This window comes from Candoia aspera, chromosome 10, assembly GCF_035149785.1.
Source record: "Candoia aspera isolate rCanAsp1 chromosome 10, rCanAsp1.hap2, whole genome shotgun sequence".
NCBI classification, from domain to species: Eukaryota; Metazoa; Chordata; class Lepidosauria; order Squamata; family Boidae; genus Candoia; species Candoia aspera.
The window spans coordinates 24,821,204-24,841,430 of NC_086162.1; the positions used below are offsets into that span (position 1 = coordinate 24,821,204).

Sequence of the window (20,227 nt, forward strand, 5' to 3'; positions counted from 1 at the left end):
CTTAGGGCCACAGGCAGGACAGAACAGCATACCTGACAGGAACACCTGGGAGTCTCAAAGAAAGCACCGCGACAGAGGAAACGCGGATGGTGGGATGCTATGCAAGCGCTGAAGAAGGAAACGGATGGGGAGGACCGATAGAACGGAGGAAACGGGCGGGGGGGGATGGCCTCCTCCCTTAGGACTTCCCTACTGCCCTACATTCCCCCTGCTAAGGAGGCCAGGAAAGCTCCCACTGCTTGATACATTGCTAGAAACGCAGCAGGCACACGCTGCATCGCAGGCCTGTGGGTCAGGGTGTTCAGGCACCATCTGCAGAAACGGGGTGGGGTCCTGACCCCGCTGGACAGATGGGCATTACCGTTGCGGTGGTGAAGAGTCATGGACACAGCTGGACGAAGGGAAGCCGCCAAAGGCCAGGCTGCCGGGAACCGACTTCTCGGCAAGCAGCAGGTGGAAGGGCTTGGGTGGCTCGGGCTCCTCGTCACCACTGGAGAAGCCGTCCCGCACGATTCGGTTGTTGAGGCGGCTGAACCTCCGAGCTTTCATGCTACGAGAAGGAGGGAGATGACATGAGAAGTAAGTTCAGAACCTACAGGCTACTTTCTGTTGGAATTATCTGTACAGACACACCATATAAAGCAGGCGGTGATGGACACCACCGCCAGCCAATCTACCATGTGAAAAACGTCAGTAGAAGACGAACTACAACCATGCGAGACGAGTCCACTCAGCACCGCTTGCCCTGAAATGAGAAATGAAAGGCCCACCTCCTCTTTATCGACTTAGTTTATGAGTCCTTGTCAATCAGACTTTAGCCCAAAGACGGCCCTCAGAGGACTTGCTGATTTAAAACATCATACATAGCAAAACAAAAGATCAGTCCTTGAAAAATGGCATTCGTTAATTTTTAAAGAAAAGCAAAATAGAAGAAGAACAAATGATTGGTACATCAATCACCATATTTGCCTAGGTGAAAGAATGCGAAGTTTTATTTCATTGAAAAAAAAGCTCAAATACTAGGTATATGCATTCAGGTAACAAAATGAGAGACACAAATTTGTCAAAGGAAAGGCACCAAAATTAGGACGGGAGGCAACATGATATCTTCTTTCATAGTTAGGTTCACAAGGACTTAAGAAAGGTATTAGCAGGTGAGTTCCATCAGCCTGAGATACAGAGAGATACACAGGAAGAGGCCTTACACCTGTCTGATCATCTCTCTCTGCATACTGACCAAAAGTCGCTGGTTCTGTGAGTCGAATGCCCAGAACGAAGGCTGGGATCTTCTCTAAGCACTTTCTTAGTTACTGGAATGATCTACCACAGGCCCACTGATTCCCCAAAGAACTACCTAATCCCACCATCTGTTGTTGCCCAAACCAAACGTACCAATACGGCTTCCGCTCTTGCTTTGTCATCAGACGCCACAGCTGGGCCAGTTCCCTTGTAGCTGCAGTAGAAGCCATGCCGGGGCAAGTGCTGTGAAGAGAAAACATTTGATCAAACTCGTGAGAAGCAGGCAGCCCAGATACTGTCCACCTCCCTAAATCCCTCGAAGCCTTCAAGAAAAAAATGTTTCTGTAGTGAGCTCTACCCAGGCCAGCCTTTTTCCTCCAATGAGATTAAAGATTTAAAAAAGAACTGGAAAAAATCTACATGAAACCTAACATCCCTGACACATACATCCTATCTACATCCTTTTTATATATAAAGGAATCTATGGTATTATAAAGAGAGCCAGTTTGGTGTAGTGGTTAAGGCGCCAGGCTAGAAACCAGGAGACCGTGAGTTCTAGTCCCGCCTTGGGCACGAAAGCCGGCTGGGTGACCTTGGGCCAGTCCCTCTCTCTCTCAGCCCAGCCCACCTCACAGGGTTGTTGCTGTGGGGAAAATAGGAAGAGGAAGGAGTATTAGGTCTGTTCCCCGCCTTGAGTGATTTATAAAAATGATAAAGGAGGGATAGAAAATAAAATAATTTACATTTCAAGACTGTTCTAGTGGTGATCATATATATTAAGAAAAACTAAAATGCCACACACCTGCTAATTGTAGGAAATACATCAGATAGGTGGAGCTTAATCTCCCTAAAAGAATTTGCTCTTTCAGTTCTCACCGGATGAAGTGCTTGCGGTTCAAGCGACAAAACATGATAAAGCCATTCACGCATTTCTTCTTCAGCTGCAGGGGAGATGAGCTGCTGCGTTTCTCACAGGCCGCTGGTCGGCGCTTCTGTCTCCTGCCCACTTTCTTCTTCTTCTGACAGGGTCCCTGTGACGACTTGGCCCTCTTGCACGGGGTCCAGGTGCTGTCACTGTTCTCATCACTGGAGGATACAGGACATTCTGATCTGATGAGAGGAGCCTCCTGAAAGGGTAAGGTGGACTCAGTGCAAAAAGAGGCAAACGGAACTGTAACCGATGTCAAATAATTGTCTGGATAAGAAAGGTAATAACATGGAACTAGCTCTACTATGAATATAACTTCAGTCATCTGACCCTCAGTTAAATTACAGACACAGTAAGACGTGCTTGAAATAATTTAATTTAATGGAAAAATATTATATTGCGTAAATGCACAGGAGTAAAGCATACACTGATCTAGTATCTGGGGTTGGAGTGACCTTGAATGTTAATTTCTATGGAGAATCACAGACCTGCCCACCAACATCTTACTCTCAGAAAACCTCCTTGAAGTATGAACAAATACACGTACTAAAATGAAAAACATATCTTAATTGCTACACTAACATAAGTGAGTGACTAGGTTGTTTAATTAGCATTTTCTGCCCCACTGGAGACATGTAGAATTCAGTCTCTTAGACAGTGTCCCATTCCTCCCATTTATTTTAACAAGGGTTTCACTAATCTTACTGACTTTTGATAAAATCTTAAACTAAATACAGGTACAGAAGAGAATGTTAAAATACCACAGAATAGTCAAGCTCTTAATTTGAATAGAATACATAGTACTAAAAGTGTTGCATGTTAGAAGGTTTTACATTTTTTTTTATGTTTATAGTCAGTTATAACACACACACCCATCTGTAAAAGAATTTTAAAAATTAGTTGTAAAAAGAGCCCTGCTGGATGATCAGATCATAGGCCTGTCAGTTCTATGGGGTTTTGCAATAATGTTTTGTGATAATCTTATACTGCTTTCTTTATTTGTTGACCACTATGAGCATTTGTGGAATGGCAGAATACAAACCCAGTCAGCAGGAAATGAGAACAGTAGTTCTTCCTATAGGCTCAGAAATTCACTGGGATGGTGACTGTAAGATGTCTGCTACTTGGGAGAAACACTATGACAAATGCAGACAAAATATTAAAGTGCTTAGAAACACGCTCAGAACAAAGTACATATTGTCAAGGTTAAAGTTTTCCCAGATTATACGACTGTTGAAGTTGGATCAGCACGAAGGATGAACGAAGAGAAATGTATGCTTTTGAACTATGGTGCTGGGGAAAATTATTGAGCAAGAAGAATAAACCATTCAGTATTAGATGAAGTAAACGCAGACACACTGGAAGCACAAAGAATGAGACTGAAGCTCTAATATTTGGGGCACGTAATGCAAAGGCAGGAGTCACTGGAGAAGACACTAATGCTTGGAGGAATTGACCACAGTGGGGAAAAGGGCTGACAGAGGACAAGCTAGTTAGACAATCTAGCTGAAGACATAAGCAAAACCTTACAAGAACTCAAGGAGACAGTTACTGACAGACATTCCTGGCAAAGTCATATCCACTGGGTCACGAAGAGTCAAAAGTGACCAAAAGACTGAATAAGGACAACATCTATTGATCCTAATTACTGATACTCAGGCTCATGATGCTGCCTTTGACCCTGGAAGTAATATACTACTGATGTACAGCTATTTATAATTTCTCAATTAATTCTTTAGTTCTGTTTTAAAGCCATGGTAATACAGGTGACAATGACTACATTTTGGACCGAAAAATATATTGGTTAAGTATAAGAATAGGCTTTAATAAGGAAATCAGACGGTTCCGTGACCTGATTTCTCTGGCTCACAAATTACCATTTCCAGTTCCATTACCCACAATCCATTCCCCACCTCTTGGAATTGTTCGCTCCATGAGGATTCTATTTCATTCACTCTTGACGCGGGGCTGGAATCGGTTTTACCTGCTTCACTGTAGGAAAGGTAACAGTGATCCAGTGTGAATGCTGACTGCAAGAGATGAAGGAAGAAATCAGAGAGGGATGGCATCGTAAATGGAATTAATGAGGACAGGTGCAGGAAGGAAGAACAGAAAAGAATATTATGCTTCAAATATAAGATTTTATACGAATGTATATAACAGTCATTGACACAAAATCCTGTCTAAAGTTCCATTCAATCTTATTTCCTTATCATTTAAACTGAAGTTAGTCTTGGATCTGTTTAGCTGCACATGATTTGCAAAGTTGTTAACAACTGTGACGATAACTTAATCCCAAAAGAGCTGCTTACTGAAACTTAGAAAGACAGGGCTATTAGAATAAAAATAAATAAGCATGCAGTTGGGCACCGCAAGAGCCATAGGGTCAGACCATTGAAGAAACTGCATATTGACCAAGATATTAAGCACATCTTAGACCTCAAGGCTCCCACAGACTCTAAAAGCTGTTACTGAATTGCCATACTAATTGTATTTAACTTTTCTTTGCTGTTTTAGAATAATTTTCTCCTAGATTTCCTCATTTCTTTACCCTGTTGAGAGCATGCCTCTGGCATACAACTCAAATGCCAAGTGTGGCCCTCAGCCTAAAAGGAACCTGCATATTCCAGACATAATCCAATGCCATCTACTGCAACTGCCCAAGGCTTTCCAGGGTCTTCAGAGAATTATCATTAGCTACCCTATACTGTGAGAGGGACGCGGTGGTGCTGCGGGTTAAACCGCTGAGCTGTCGATCGGAAGGTCGGCGGTTCGAAACCGCGCGGCGGGGTGAGCTCCCGTTGCTCGTCCCAGCTCCTGCACACCAAGCAGTTCGAAAACATGCAAATGTGAGTAGATTAATTGGTACCGCTTCGGCGGGAAGGTAACGGCGTTCCGTGAGTCATGCTGGCCACATGACCCGGAAGTGTCCTATGGACAACGCCGGCTCCAAGGCTTTGAAACGGAGATGAGCACCGCCCCCTAGAGTCAGACACGACTGGACTTTACGTCAAGGGAAACCTTTACCTTTACCTTTTACCCTATACTGTAGATTACAAGGACATTGCACGGTCTTCTGTATGCAAAACATCTGCTCCACCATTAAGCATTTCTTGCCTTCCCAGTCTGCTATTAAGGCCAGGACACATGTAAGTACATAAAATCTTTCACTGTTATACAATGAAATAATTATACAATGTATACAATTAGTCTTAACCCAAGTATGTAAACTGTCTCCGTTGAAAAATATCCTATGTGAGCTAACAATAGGAAACTGTGTTGTGCAGTTATTCATTAACATTCACAAGTCAACATTTGATTGCAATCAATTGCAATGAGCAAGAGTGTGAGAAACACCTCAGATGGACAGAAGTAAAAGGGCCCACAACAGAGCAAGCTTCCTTCTCCAGTCTGTTGCTATTAATATCTGGAACGACACTACTGAGAGCCAGTGTGGGTAGAGGTTAAGTCGTCAGACTAGGAGCCGGGAATTCCAGGCTGAGGTCGGTCTCAGCGACAGAAGCCCACTACGTGGCTTCGGGTCAGTCACACGTTCTCAACTCAATCTGCTTCGTGGATTATTGTGGTGGGGAAAAATAGGAGGAGGGAACTCTGCGTACATTGCCTTGAGCTCCTCTGTGAAAGGGAGGAAATAAATCTAGCAAATGAAGAAAGAAATAACACATATACCTGGAACTACACATCATGTTGCATGATGGAATTTGTAGTTCCATACTTCAGGAGAACACCAGGTTGGGAAAAGCTGGAATTCAGACTCTGCAAGCTGACTATATCTGAAATAGACGAATGGAAGATGAAGAAGGAAAATAATATACTATGCGCCGAATAGCGAAGTTCTTACCTTTCTCAAGAGTGTTCCAGAAGGGGTCTGAGCTGAACTGCCGGACTGAGGAGACAAATACACATCTTCGAATAATACTGTGGAGAAACAAAATGAAAGATCTTTTAAAGGTCACCTGCTTCCCTTCATCACATTTCAAGAGAAGGTTCACATTCGCCAAAACCAATCAAGCAAGTTTGGTAACTTGCTCTTTGTTTCCCTCTTTTCAACTCATTCAAACGTCACATTTACTGGAAGGCAACCCTCCTCCTCAAGGATCACACTGCAGCTTTGCAGATATCATCTTCCAGTGACCCACCATTCATAAGGCCTCGGTGTGCCCAGGGTTTAGTTCCCACAGAGGCTGCCGTCTGTAACAGACCAATAAGGTTGGCAGTTTTAACATGTTCCACTTCCAGGGAAACCTTCCTAAATCAATTTGCTCTCCTCATATTTAAAGAGGAAAACAAAGCAGTTCAGGAGGGAAGGGGCCTGTGGGTACAGACTCATCCCTTCTGGTGAGAAACACAATAAGCTTTTGAGAAAAGTAAAAGGTAAAGGTTTCCCTTGACGTAAAGTCCAGTCGTGTCCGACTCTAGGGGGCGGTGCTCATCTCCGTTTCTAAGCCTTGGAGCCGGCGTTGTCCGTAGACATTTTCCAGGTCATGACGACACGGAACGCCGTTACCTTCCCACCGAAGCGGTACCTATTGATCTACTCACATTTGCATGTTTTCGAACTGCTAGGTGAGCAGGAGCTGGGACGAGCAACAGGAGCTCACCCCGCCGCGCGGTTTCGAACCACCGACCTTCCAATCGGCAGCTCAGCGGTTTAACCCGCAGCGCCACCGCGTCCCTCTTTTGAGAAAGGCTGCCTATAAAACTGATCTCACAGGGTGAAGTTGCTTGTAAAGATTCCTTCCTGCCTTTCTGCCAATTTACCTGGAGAAAGTTCCTCCTGAACACCTTGGAGAATGTGTGTGGGGAGGAGCCGAGCAGGAGAGGAGAAAAGTGACGGGCTCAGCCCCAAATCAGAACAACTGTTGCTTTGGGTTCCAATCCGAGGGGAACACAGCTGCATACTTCCTGCTACAGTATCAAATGAATAAAATATACAGGATATTATTCATTTCAGCACACTCATTTTTAGAAGAAGTTGAAAGTAATAACCCCAGTAGCAGCACCTGTACCTCTCAGTATTTAGGCAGGAAGCCTAAATCATACTAAATTTCATAGAGTTTCATTCTTACTAAACTTGCTAGCTTGATCTCCACCAACCCTTCAGCAGTGCCTTTTTTCGAGCTCTTCTGCATATTTGCAGGCAACAACTTACTACTGGAGAATCCCAAAGGGGACTGGACGGAAAGCCAAGGATTAGCTTTGGGTCCTTCTTCCTCTTCTTCTTCACAAGAGGAATGATAATGCACTAGCTCCTGCCTGGAACAATTGAGATGAAGACAGTGAAGGGACAATATGATACTGTACAAGATTAAGAAGACAACAGAAAAAGGAATGGCTACGGGTGATCTTTCCTGTTTTACAGGAACAAGATACAGGTAGTCCTCGCTTAATGACTGTTTGTTTAGCAACCATCCAGGGTTACAATGGTGCTGAAAAAACCTACTTATGACTGTTCTTCACACTTACGACCATCACAGTGACCCCACGGTCACATGATCATGATTCAGGTGCTTGGAAACCGTCGCATATTTACAATGGTTGCCGTGTCCCATGGTCATGTGATTGCCATTTTCAGCCTTCCCAGCTGGCTTCCGATAAGCAAAAATCCATAGGGAACTGTGTGATTTGCTTAACGGCCACGTCGCTTAGCATCCTAAATTCCGGTCCCATTTGATCACCATCCTCAAAGATTTTTCAGTTAGCTCACGTTTCTTTCCTCTCCAATCCTACGTTCCCCTCAAACCATTTATTATATAGTGAACGTCATCAGTCTTGAATGCAGGCAGGCAAAGAGGTCTAACTTGTATCACTCGTATCTGATGACCCTTGTGAAACTGCCAAGACACAGCCAAATGTAAGTGAGCAACTTAGCTCAGCAATAAGAGGTCTAACGGAACCTCTTGTTACTGAGAAGTGTTTCATCTTCTCTAGAATGGAGATGCCATACTTCTTGGCTTTAAAAAAGCCACAAACATTTAAAAAATGGTCTATTTTTTAAAACTTGTCTATTTTAAAAAGCCACAAACATTTTAAAAATGGTCTAATACAAATCCACAGCCATTAGGAACTCAGTTTTACAAAATGTCAGATATCAACACTCAGCTCCTACCTCACCAATGTGTGTCCAGGCCCCTCACTACCTTGATGCAGCTTATTGTAAGCCACTTGTGCTGCACACATAGAAAGCACATTGTCATTCTTATATTCCTGGTCACCATGGGCACCAAAATGCCAGCCTGTCAATAACAGTGACAGCGACAGAGGAGAAAAATTGTTAAACTCTTCAGAATCCAATCCTATTCAATTTATACCCTGTGAGTTATGAAAATCAAGTTTTATTGTAAATGAAATAGGAATAGAATATACAGAACAATTTGTAGTGATCTTTCCTCATGTCAAGAACTCTTTCTGAAAATTGATAAAAGCCAGACCTGAATCCAGAAAGAAAGACAGGCAGACAGACTTACATGAGATGCTAATATATGCATATGTAGGTTAATATTAAATATAGATGAAACAATAACTCTGGAAACTAAGGAATGTGACGTATTCAGGTGGATTTTTTTAATAGACTCATTAAGGCTAGTGGATTTAGCAGAGACTAGCAAGGACGTTGCTGAACTATTGCGTGCCACAAGTTTAATGAGAAAAATCTATTTCAGGTAGCCAAAAATATTTGCATCTTAATGACAAGTTCTGTCTAAAAATACTTAAAGGGGGGCTCCCAATTAAAATGATTTATTGAAAACTGGCAGAATATTTTTTTCCTGCCCAATGCATAATTATTTGGAATTCACTGCCATTCCACACAGACACTAGTGACCTGTATAAACATATGGAAAGGATATACTCCTTGCCTCTTAGCAATTAGAGTGAAGCAACTTGTTCAGAGACACATGGCAGCATTCAGCACTGAATGCCAGATGCAGGGTTAAAGCATCAGGATTGCAAACATCCAGTGGCTGCTGATTGGCTATTGTGGGAAACAGAATTCTGGACTAAGCAAATTGTTGGTCTTGTACAACAGAATTCCTTATGTTCAGACACCAACACAATCTAATAAATAATATGGGTTTTTTCCCTTTGATGGAAACAGGCCCTCATTAACCTCTCCCATATTTCAAGTTATAAACGCCGTTTGACACAAAGGAGCAATTTATTCTCCACCGAATTTTTTACAAAGCAACAAAGAAATTATACCTGCAGGATCAAATGGGACTCCAACCTTGGTGATATCCAGAAGGTTAGTGTTTGCAGCCTGGCCCGACTCTGGCAATGGAACCTTAAAATTGGGAAGGGAAGTTGATTGCTCCTGGAAGGATGAAAGAATGGAAGACACGTCTCCCACATCAGGCAGGCTCTCCTCCTCTGGGGGGGAGACAGTACGGGCAGAGTCCTTTCCTGTCTCCAGAGCAAGGCACTTGCACACTTTCTTGCTCACACCTCGCCGATCTACAAAACCAAGTGATACAAGCATGCTAGAGGAGCTGAATCTCAGGTTTCACAGTGACCTGCCTCATTTCAGCAGGAGCCTTAAGCAAGACACTTCTCCCTATGTTGCACCAAAACGTAAGAAAATTCTGCACCAAGTTTATCCATCTGCTATACCAATTTCCTTAGCTCAATCAGCTCCCACATCTCTTATTTCCTTTTTTAACCTCCCCAGGAGTGCAAAACCCCATTTATCTAGTTTCTTTCTTGGCTGAGCCATGCAGCTACCGTGCCTCCTCTCCAGACCACTTCTCCATCAAAAAGCAACAAGTATGTTGTGCCACATCCACTACCTGCCTCTGCCTTGTCATCCACCCAAGATCCAAGTAGAAGAGAAGGAAATGTTTAAAATTACTGAAGCCATCGATGGATGTGAGGCATGGGCTGTAACATACAGCACTGCAATGGCTTATCGTGCAGAGGAAGGAAGAAAAACCTACAAAGCAAAACACACGGAAGCATCAACTGTAGAAGCCCAAAGCTTCGTGAATACTTCCCAAACCTGATTTGCGGGTCCGTCTCCTCTTTCTAGGTTTCTTGTAGACGCCCAGTGGCTTGGGATTTTTTGCCCGTGGCGTGACTTCTCTGCGCTCCCTCTTCAGGGCAGATATTACCACCCGCTGAGATCCAGCTGTTTTGACCAAAGAGAAAATAGGACCAGAGTTTTTGTTCTATTATGTCCTCTGCATTGTCTGCCCCCCAACATGTCTGGACTCTCTTGTGTTTCTTATCACTCTGCTTCTACCTCCTCTTTCCATTTATCACTCCTCCAATATTCTTTGTAGGGTAGAACTTTATCCTCCAATCTGTAACTGTACACGTTCTCCCTTCCCTTGAACTCGTTCCAGTAAAAGCTCAAATCATCCTGCTATTAGTCCCTAAATTGATTTGATGCCTCTCTCTCCATTCCCCTTTCCTCTTGGCTCTCATCACTCAGATTCTAAATCTGAAGGAAAAGCTGTGATTTTCATTTTTGTTTTATATAGCGACCTGCCCAGAGCCACTCTCTGAGTGAGATGGGCGGGCAATAAATCTGATAAACAAACAAACAAATAAAGATATAGTGATTAATTAAGGAGGTGCTCTAGAAATAATTACAATAATCTTAACATAATCATGTCTTAAAATATAATTTTACATATAAATAAACACTCTGCAAGTGTATTTATTATTTACAGTACACATCTCCAACCCAAAAGGCATGCTTCCTTAATGGAAAAACCATTTGTGCAGAAGGGAACACAGAACACTGGCAATGCTGTTTTGTAGCTAATTGGCAAATAATTGCATAAAAATGTTACTTCACAGAAGTATTTACTAGGCACTCTGTTCAGGCATATCTCATTACCAACGAGTTTCATAAAGATTTTTGCCCAGTCACTGATGGCAATTTTTACTTACCCTAGATCAGTGTTTCTCAACCTTGGCGACTTTAAGCTATGTGGACTTCAACTCCCAGAATTCCCCAGCAAGCACTCACTGGAAAATTCTGGGAGTTGGAGTCCACACAGCTTAAAGTCGCCAAGGTTGAGAAACACTGCTTTATATGAACAAGTGGTGAACCATTTACAAGCTTATAAATTACAGGTTACCTTGGTTTGCTCCCTGACTTTTCTTAGACAACCGTCTTCTATTATTTCCCTACTGCACCTGGACTGATTTATGTGTCGTATTATTTCAACTCTTTAGTATGCTTTGGCTTTTACGCCATGGCGCTCGCACTGTTTAAGCCATGTTTCTTCTCTGCCTCTATTCTGGCATTACGCTACCTTTTTGCTCCCCACCACGAACTTGGAGCAGTGATCTGGCTGTATCAATGCTTGCCTGCAGATGTTCAATGTAGCGGAGTACCCGGAGCAGGATTTCTTTCTGTTTAAATTTTAAAAATGCAAAACTAAAGAGCAGAAATGGAAAAAGGAACATCTGCCATTTTTATTAATTACAGTTTGGAATCAGCACACACATTAAATTGGTTGCACAACCAGGACCAGTTTCAGCTGTGCAGATCCAAAATGACAAAATGTCCCTTGAATGTTTATGATATATTCTTGATTACAATACCTTTGTCAACCTCTTACAGCTAGTCCGCAATGGTATGGGCAACATCTGAGCCAATTCTTTAAGTGTGTTGGTGTAGTTATTGCGTTTCCTTCTGTTAAGAATAAAGAGAGAAGGAATGTTAGGTATTTCTTACAAATGCACACACAGACTCTCTCTCTCTCTCTGTAGGTGCCTGCTACTTTTGTTCTCCAGAGGCAATAGATGATTGCCCTCTCATTGTCCAAGTACAAAATTGAGCATCCTTTCACTCTTAGATATTATTAAAGCAATTGTCAAATACCAATATTTAATCCAGTAATATCACTGGAAGAACTTTCAGTCCCTTCCACTTCATTCTATTCAACGGGGCAGTCTCAGATATATGTATTACGTACTGTATCGTGTGTGTGTGTGTGTAATATCTAAAAGATTGCAGCTGTGTTAAAACAACCTTTGTTTGACCCAATAGCGGTGGTTATTATTATATCATCGTCACTGAGGATGTAGGATTACAGCTGGTTTGCTTTCTTTCCTCACCTGTCATCACAATTCTGTTTGAAATTTTTGCTATTTGCTTGCAATTCCTCAGAGCAAACCCGTCCTATTTGGTCCCACATCTAAGAGAGAAGTGAAGAGAAATTTTCTTGATTCCATAATTCATAGCTATAAAAAGTGTGTTGCTATGAGGGGAGAGTGAAAAGAATGTGAGAGGAAATTTAACCTTATAAGACAATGCTTTTCAACCTTGGCAACTTTAAGAAGTGTGGACCTCAGCTCCCAGAATTCCCCATCCAGTATGATTTAAGTTGTGTGGACCAGCTCCCAGAATTCCCTGGCCAGAATGCTTGCCAAGATTGAAAACCATTGTTGTAAGAGAAAGGGCAAAATTGCACATGAATTGGGAAAAGGAATTAGGAGGCAGGAGTTCCTCAGTGGGAAAGACCTAAAACAAAGAAAATGTGCTCGGTATGCTGTGCTCCATTTTGGAATTGAACGGACTAGAATGCTCCGTTTTCTTCCATTAGCTGAATGGGAACCAGGCCTACAGAATTTGTAAGCCAACCAAGTATGTGTGCAGCAGCCTCAACTCGAGACCACAACGTCAGCTGTCAAACTCATTCCAGACACCAATAAGCACTGCACTCAAAAGAGGAGGTCACAAGTGGTGTAGATTTGTTCCAAAGCAGGGTTTTGTCGAACACCAGAGAGAGCAACTCTCAAGAAAGACAAAAATAGCTACTGCAATTATTCTGTTGCGGGATCCGAGATTGTAAGTCATGATGGGAGAAATAAAATGCTATAGTGAAAGACAGGTAAACGGGAACCCTGTGCTGACAATGGCCTGGGGAGAACAATGGAGAGGAAAATCAATCAATGGGGGAAAGTACAGTAAAAGAATAGTAAATTGAGGGATTCAAAATGGCAGTGAAGCATTTAAAAGAGACCTCTCTAGAAAGAACAGAAAAGTGTGGACGCACATTGTGTTACAAGAACTATTAAGGAGCGAGAGCGTGAGGGCAGAGGGGAACGGATCTGTTTTGGGGGGTACCCTATAATCAAACGTCGGTGATGATGAGATAATTGAAAAGTTAAACTTTGGTTAACTTTCTTGGGCGTTACGAACTGAAGGCCAGAAAGGAAAAAACAGCCGCTTTTGGCTACCCAAAAAAGGATTTTGGCTACCCCCCAAAAAGGGGGGGGGAACCTAGGCACCTCCTGGAAGTCCTGAGGGATGAGGATTATTCTGGGGGGGCCAGAGGCAGAGAACTTTCTTAGCCCAGGGAGAGAGGAAAGGGAGGCACGGATGATCCAGATTCAGACAAATGGCCATTTTCATCCGATTTCACTGGAAGGTTCCCCTCGGGGAGGCCACAGGTGGTGGTGGGGAAGGCGGGGTGGCAGCGGTGGCAAATGGATGCCAGGATCAGATGCAAGACAGAAAGGGAAACCAGCTGAAGAAGAAGAAGCCGATGGAGGATGCTCAAGAGGTGGAATATAGGTGATTTTCCCACAGGGGCATCGAGAGAGCAGATCCAACTAAGGGATCCAGCTGAGGAATCTGGTTTGCACACTACTTCAAGCCCTTGTCACATTTGACCAGCTTGGGATGAACCCACTGAGGCTTGTAAACCACAATTGGGAGATCATGCACACCCAGACCACCATGGCTTATTCTAGAAACCTGGTTTGGCCACCCAGGGCTGCAAACCATCCCGGGAGGCTTCATCTGAATTAGAAAAGCAGGTCAGAAAGGGTTTTGACCAAGGAGGGGATAGCAGTTTATGTATCTTTTTTCTTTTGTGGAGGGAGGAGAGGAAAGGAGAGGAACAAATTATGAGGAAGATCTGGATGTACCCCCCCTCCCAGCGCGTCGTAGGAATGGCAGCGGGGGGCATTCATGAAGGGAGGCGAGCAGCTGATCGGATCCCCTCAGGGATACCTTCGCTGCCTTACGGCGGACACGAGCGCGGGGGAGGGAGCCGCGGTAGCAGCGCGCGCTCTTCCCAGGCCGGGGCCCGCGCAATTCAGGGGCGCGCGCGCCCGGGGGCAAAAGGGAGCGGCCAGAGCGGGAGCGAGGGGACAGGCGGCGCGGGAGGGCGGAGTCTGTCCTCATAAGGCCAGGCGGGGCAAGCCGATTGATTTGTGGCCTCGGCGGGGCGGGACTTACGGAAAGAGGCCGGCCAGTCCGCCGGCGTCTCTCCCGCTTTTGGCGGGAACCGATGCCACTATAAAAGGCGTGGGTTGCAACTCTCTTGCTCTTTGTGGGGTGGGGGAGCATGCTTGACGCTTTTCTCTGAGGGGCGAAGCGTGGCTACCCCTCGCTCCTCCTTTGCTCTTAATCAGTAGAGTCACCTCCGGCAGTTGAGACCTTGTGAGAGGAGAGCTGCGATAGCCTACGGGACGGAAAATCAGGAGTCTGGGAGCCCTTTTCCGACTCGCACGTTTTATTCAAAGGCTGAGCCTTTAGGCTCCTGATTTTTTGCCATGAGAAGTGAAGGGGTCAGCTCCTCTTCTGTCCATGCTAGGAAGTACTGTGTGGTAATTGGATTACACCGACCTACCAACTGCCGTTTTAAAAATGACATTCTCCCCGACCCGAGAGCTGGGTTGGGGGGGAAAAAGGGCCAAGGGGGTTGCCCAGTTTGGAAAAATCACACTGAGGTGTTCAGGGAGTGGGCAGCAAATCCGTTTGTAAGGAGATGATTAAATGGTTTTACTGTTACTGTCACACTGCTCTTCTTTAACCCCTCACATTCAACCAGATCGACTTTCCTGTACCAAATTATTTTTTTTGTTTCCTGTTCTCTGGGATAACTCACCAACAGGGTGGTAGTTGTGGAGAAAAGAGGAGGGAACTTTATTGACACTGCCTTGAGGTGAACAAGTCAAGGTGGTATATTTTCTTGTTTATTCGTTTAGTCGCTTCCAACCCTTCGTGACTTCATGGACCAGCCCACGCCAGAGCTTCCTGTTGGTCGTCAACACCCCCAGCTCCCCCAGGGACGAGTCCGTCACCTCCAGAATACCATCCGTCCACCTTGCCCTTGGTCGGCCCCTCTTCCTTTTGCCCTCCGCTCTCCCCAGCATCAGCATCTCCTCCAGGCTGTCCTGTCTTCTCATTATGTGGCCAAAGTACTTCAGTTTTGCCTTTAATATCGTTCCCTCAAGTGAGCAGTCTGGCTTTATTTCCTGGAGGATGGACTGGTTGGATCTTCTTGCAGTCCAAGGCGCTCTCAGAATTTTCCTCCAACACCACAGTTCCAAGGCATCGATCTTCCTTCTCTCAGCCTTCCTTATGGTCCAGCTCTCGCAGCCATATGTCACTACTGGGAACACCATTGCTTTAACTATGCGGGCCTTTGTTGTCAGTGTGATGTCTCTGCTCTTAACTATTTTATCGAGATTGGTCATTGCTCTTCTCCCAAGAATTAAGCATCTTCTGATTTTCTGACTGCAGTCAGCATCTGCAGTAATCTTCACACCTAGAAATACAAAGTCTTTCACTGCCTCTACATTTTATCCCTCTATTTGCCAGTTGTCAATCAAGCTGGTTGCCATAATCTTGGTTTTTTTGAGGTTTAGCTGCAAGCCAGCTTTTGCACTTTCTTCTTTCACCTTCATCATAAGGCTCCTCAGTTCCTCTTAGCTCTCAACCATCAAAGTGGTATCATCTGCATATCTGAGATTGTTAATGTTTCTTACAGCGATTTTAACTCCAGCCTTGGATTCCTCAAGCCCAGCTTGTCGCATGATGTGTTCTGCGTACAAGTTGAATAGGTAGGGTGAGAGTATACAGCCCTGCCGTACTCCTTTCCCAATCTTAAACCAGTCTGTTGTTCCGTGGTCTGTTCTTACTGTTGCTACTTGGTCGTTACACAGATTCTTCAGGAGGCAGACAAGATGACTTGGTATCCCCATACCGCTAAGAACTTGCCACAATTTGTTCTGGTCCACACAGTCAAAGGCTTTAGAATAGTCAATAAAACAGAAATAGATGTTTTTCTGAAACTCCCTGGCTTTTTCCATTATCCATCAGATATTGGCAATTTGGTCTCTAGTTCCTCTGCCTTTTCTAAACCCAGCCTGTACATCTGGCAATTCTCGCTCCATGAACTGCTGAAGTCTACCTTGCAGGATCTTGAGCATTACCTTACTGGCATGTGAAATGAGTGCCACTGTTCGATAGTTTGAACATTCTTTAGTGTTTCCCTTTTTTGGTATGGGGATATAAGTTGATTTTTTCCTGTCTGATGGCCATTTTTGTGTTTTCCAAATTTGCTGGCATATAGCATGCATTACCTTGACAGCATCATCTTGCAAGATTTTGAACAGTTCAGCTGGGATGCCATCATCTCCTGCTGCCTTGTTGTTAGCAATGCTTCTTAAGGCCCATTCAACCTCACTCTTCAGGATGTCTGGCTCTAGCTCACTGACCACACCGTCAAAGCTATCCCTGATATTGTTATCCTTCCTATACAGGTCTTCTGTATATTCTTGCCACCTTTTCTTGATCTCTTCTTCTTCTGCTAGGTCCTTGCCATCTTTGTTTTTGATCATACCCATTTTGGCGTGGAATTTACCTCCGATGTTTCTAATTTTCTGGAAGAGGTCTCTTGTCCTTCCTATTCTATTGTCTTCTTCCACTTCTGTGCATTGCTTGTTTAAAAATAATTCCTTATCTCTTCTGGCTAACCTGTGGAATTTTGCATTTAATTGGGCATATCTCCCCCTATCACTGTTGCCTTTTGCTTTCCTTCTTTCTTGGGCTACTTCTAGTGTCTCAGCAGACAGCCATTTTGCCTTCTTGGTTTTCTCTTTCTTTGGGATGTATTTTGTTGCCGCCTCCTGAACCATGTTGCGAACTTCTGTCCATAGTTCTTCCGGGACCCTGTCTACTAAGTCCAGTCCCTTAAATCAATTCTTCACCTCCACTGCATATTCCTTAGGAATATTAGTGAGGTCATATCTAGCTGATCTGTGGGTCTTCCCTAATCTCTTTAGTCTTATCCTAAATTGTGCAATAAGTTTGTGATCTGAACTACAGTCAGCTCCAGGTCTTGTTTTTACCAACTGTACAGATGTCCACCATCTTTGGCTGCAGAGGATGTAGTCAATCTGATTTCGGTGTTGTCCCTCTGGTGAAGTCCATGTATAAAGCCGTCTCTTCGGTTGTCGGAAGAGAGTGTTTGTTATGCAGAGTGAATTGTCTTGGCAAAATTCTATCAGCCTATGTCCTGCTTCGTTTTGTTCTCCCGGGCCATGCTTACCTGTAATTCCAGGTGTCATTTGACTGCCCACCTTAGCATTCCAGTCTCCCATGATGAAAATAACATCTCTTTTAGGCATGTTGTCCAGTAGGTGCTGCAGATCCTCATAGAACTGCTCTACTTCAGCTTCTTCAGCATCTGTGGTTGGGGCGTATATTTGGATCACTGTGATGTTAGATGGCTTGCCCTGAATTTAATTGAGATCATTCTATCGTTTTTTGGACTGTATCCAAGCACTGCTTTAGCCACTTTACTATTAATTATGAAGGCTATTCCATTTCTTCTGTGGTCCTCTTGTCCGCAGTAGTAGAGTTGGTGGTCGTCTGATGTGAAGTGGCCCATTCCAGTCCATTTCAGTTCACTGACGCCCAGAATGTCTATCTTTAATCTTGACATCTCACCAATAACCACATCCAATTTGCCCTGGCTCATAGATCTTACATTCCAGGTTCCGATGGTGTGTTGATCCTTAGAACATCGGGTTCACCGCTCACCACCAGCACCGTCCTTTCGGCTTTGAGCTAGCTGCGTCATCACGTCTGGGGCTAGTTGAACTCATCCTCTGTTCCTCCCCAGCAGCATTTTGACCATCTTCCGACCTGGGGGGTCTCATCTTCCGATGGTTTACCGACATATCTCTGGTTGTACTGATCCATTGAGTTTTCTCGGCAAGAATACTGGGGTGGGTTGCCATTACCTTCCCCAGGGATCGCATTTAGTCTGACCTCTCTGTCATGACCTTCCCGACTTGGGTGGCCCTTCACGGTTTAGCTCATGGCGTCATTGAGGTGCTCAAGCTCCAGCACCACGACAAGGTAACAATCCTTTGCTGAAGAAGGTGGTATATAAATGTATAAATTACAGAGGCTAGATTAGTGTTTCTCAACCTTGGCCATTGAGATTTGCACAGATAACACCTTTGTTGCGTGAGCTCCACTGGGTCCCAGTTTGCTTCCGGGTCCAATTCAAGGTGTTGGTTATCACCTTTAAAGCCCTCCATGGCATGGGGCCAGGCCACCTGAGGGACCGCCTCTTCCCCGTTACATCGGCCCTCCCCACCCGATCGTGCAGAGGGCGTGCTGCGGACCCCATCGGTAAGAGAACCCCACCTGGCGGGGTCCCAGAAGCAGGCCTTCTCTGCCGTAGCTCCTGCCCTTTGGAACATCCTCCCCCAGAGGTGAGACAGGCCCCCTCGCTCCGGGACTTCCGCAAAAGATTAAAGACCTGGTTTTGCAGGCAGGCTTGGAACGGGAGGGCAAATAATTACACCTGGGGATGGCTAGCGCCATGAAGTGATCCGGAGGGACCTACCACACTGAAGGTCTGATTAAGATCTCTTCGCCGTGTAGATTTTATTATGTTTATATTTTTATTGTATTTTGTAATCGTAATGGTTTTATATTTTAATCTTGTTTTATTGTAAGCTGCCCAGAGTCCCCCTATTGAGGAGAGATGGGCGGTGAATAAATTTACAAATCAATCTATCTATCTATCTATCTATCTATCTATCTATCTATCTATCTATCTATCTATCTATCTATCTCCTGGTGCTGTGAGGGTGTGCAGAGTCAGAGCAGCCCCCTTTCCCCACATCCTACACTGGTCATCTGGTTCTTCCAGGCAAAGGGATACAGCCCGAGGCTTGGTTCAGGAACTGAGGAGCGGTCCCGGACCTCTAGGCTTAGTTCTCTTCCAGTTGTGGCAAACCACAACTCCACTGTGGACCCTCTGGAACAAAATTTTCCACGTTGACAGGCACAACCCTGATCTGTAGACTGCCCACAGTGCTAGAGGAGAGCCTGCAGTCAGCAAAGCCACTATTCCTTCCCGGGGAGGGTTTTGCTACTTCATTAAGCCGGTCGAGACGGTGGGACTGGAGTGTTTTGGAAGCAGAATGTCTGCTTCAGCCTCCTTTATCATCTTGCTATTTTATTCTGCTGCAAGGAAAATGATTTGCTTGAGGCTAACGTGATATCCAGGAACTTCTTTGCAGGTGAAACCAGGAAGTTGATGCCTAGAGCAAGCCAAGGGGTATTCTGAATTGCAGGTACACCCGTTCAAGGGTTTCCTTACTTTCAAAATAACGTTTTTTACTTGATTGAGTTTTTACTCCAAAGTGGCCATTCGAAGCACTAACTATATATATTTTATCTATTTCAGAAGAGTAACTATAGTACCTGCATTGCATCATTTATGCCCAAATAAATGGTGGGATCTATTTATACAAACACATCCCAGCCTCAGCGATGGGAGGTACATTTAATACATCTGCCAAAGCCAGTCTGGTAAAAGACCTCTGTGGTTCTTGACATTTCAAGTCTGCCAGGCTCCACTCTTTAAATAGATAACTGCACTGACGTATTTATCAGATAATTGGCACTGTAATGCCCCTAATAAGATCAAGCCAAGAAATAACAGGAAACAAAGCATAATTTGTCCCTCTGGTCGGAGGAGATGGGCAGCGACAAATCTGATAGATAGATAGATAAATAAATAAATAATCTGAAACTGGACAAGTCGGTATACACAGGAAAGAAACAACCCTAAAAAGCTTTCCAGAATTGAAAGGTATTTTCTAATATCTTTGAACTAAAATTCAGGGGAGACTATATAGAATAAATAACACATTCTGAGAAAAAGGACCCCCGAAGAGAGATTGCTTTCCTCCCATCCATGAATTTCCTTTGAAATCCCTTCCCTCTTTCTGCCCCCAATAATGAATGTTTATTTAAACAATATT

At 44.3% G+C, this 20,227-nt stretch overlaps 1 protein-coding gene across 1 annotated transcript; it reads right to left on the reverse strand.

The window, feature by feature from the left end:
* Positions 1-357: 357 nt before the first annotated feature.
* Positions 358-12,346, reverse strand: MEIOSIN (meiosis initiator). The gene is made up of 13 exons (XM_063312623.1): positions 12,257-12,346; positions 11,741-11,831; positions 11,449-11,548; positions 10,182-10,310; positions 9,368-9,640; positions 8,298-8,424; positions 7,341-7,444; positions 6,950-7,096; positions 6,030-6,106; positions 4,081-4,197; positions 2,116-2,366; positions 1,393-1,482; positions 358-550 (listed from the first exon to the last, which is right to left on the reverse strand). Exons 1-13 carry the CDS (start codon positions 12,334-12,336, stop codon positions 358-360), a joined length of 1,779 nt encoding a protein of 592 aa, XP_063168693.1. The 5' UTR covers positions 12,337-12,346.
* Between the last annotated feature and the right edge of the window lie 7,881 nt (positions 12,347-20,227).

Bases quoted from the DNA above. Each gene is read 5' to 3' on its own strand.
- MEIOSIN (XM_063312623.1), bottom strand. From the start codon at position 12,336: ATGTGGGACCAAATAGGACGGGTTTGCTCTGAGGAATTGCAAGCAAAT. The intron at 9,641-10,181 runs GTTTGGGAAGTA...TTGGTTTTGTAG, and splicing joins GAGACGGACCCGCAAATCAG to ATCGGCGAGGTGTGAGCAAG. The intron at 1,483-2,115 runs GTGAGAACTGAA...TTCTCTTCACAG, and splicing joins AACCGCAAGCACTTCATCCG to CACTTGCCCCGGCATGGCTT.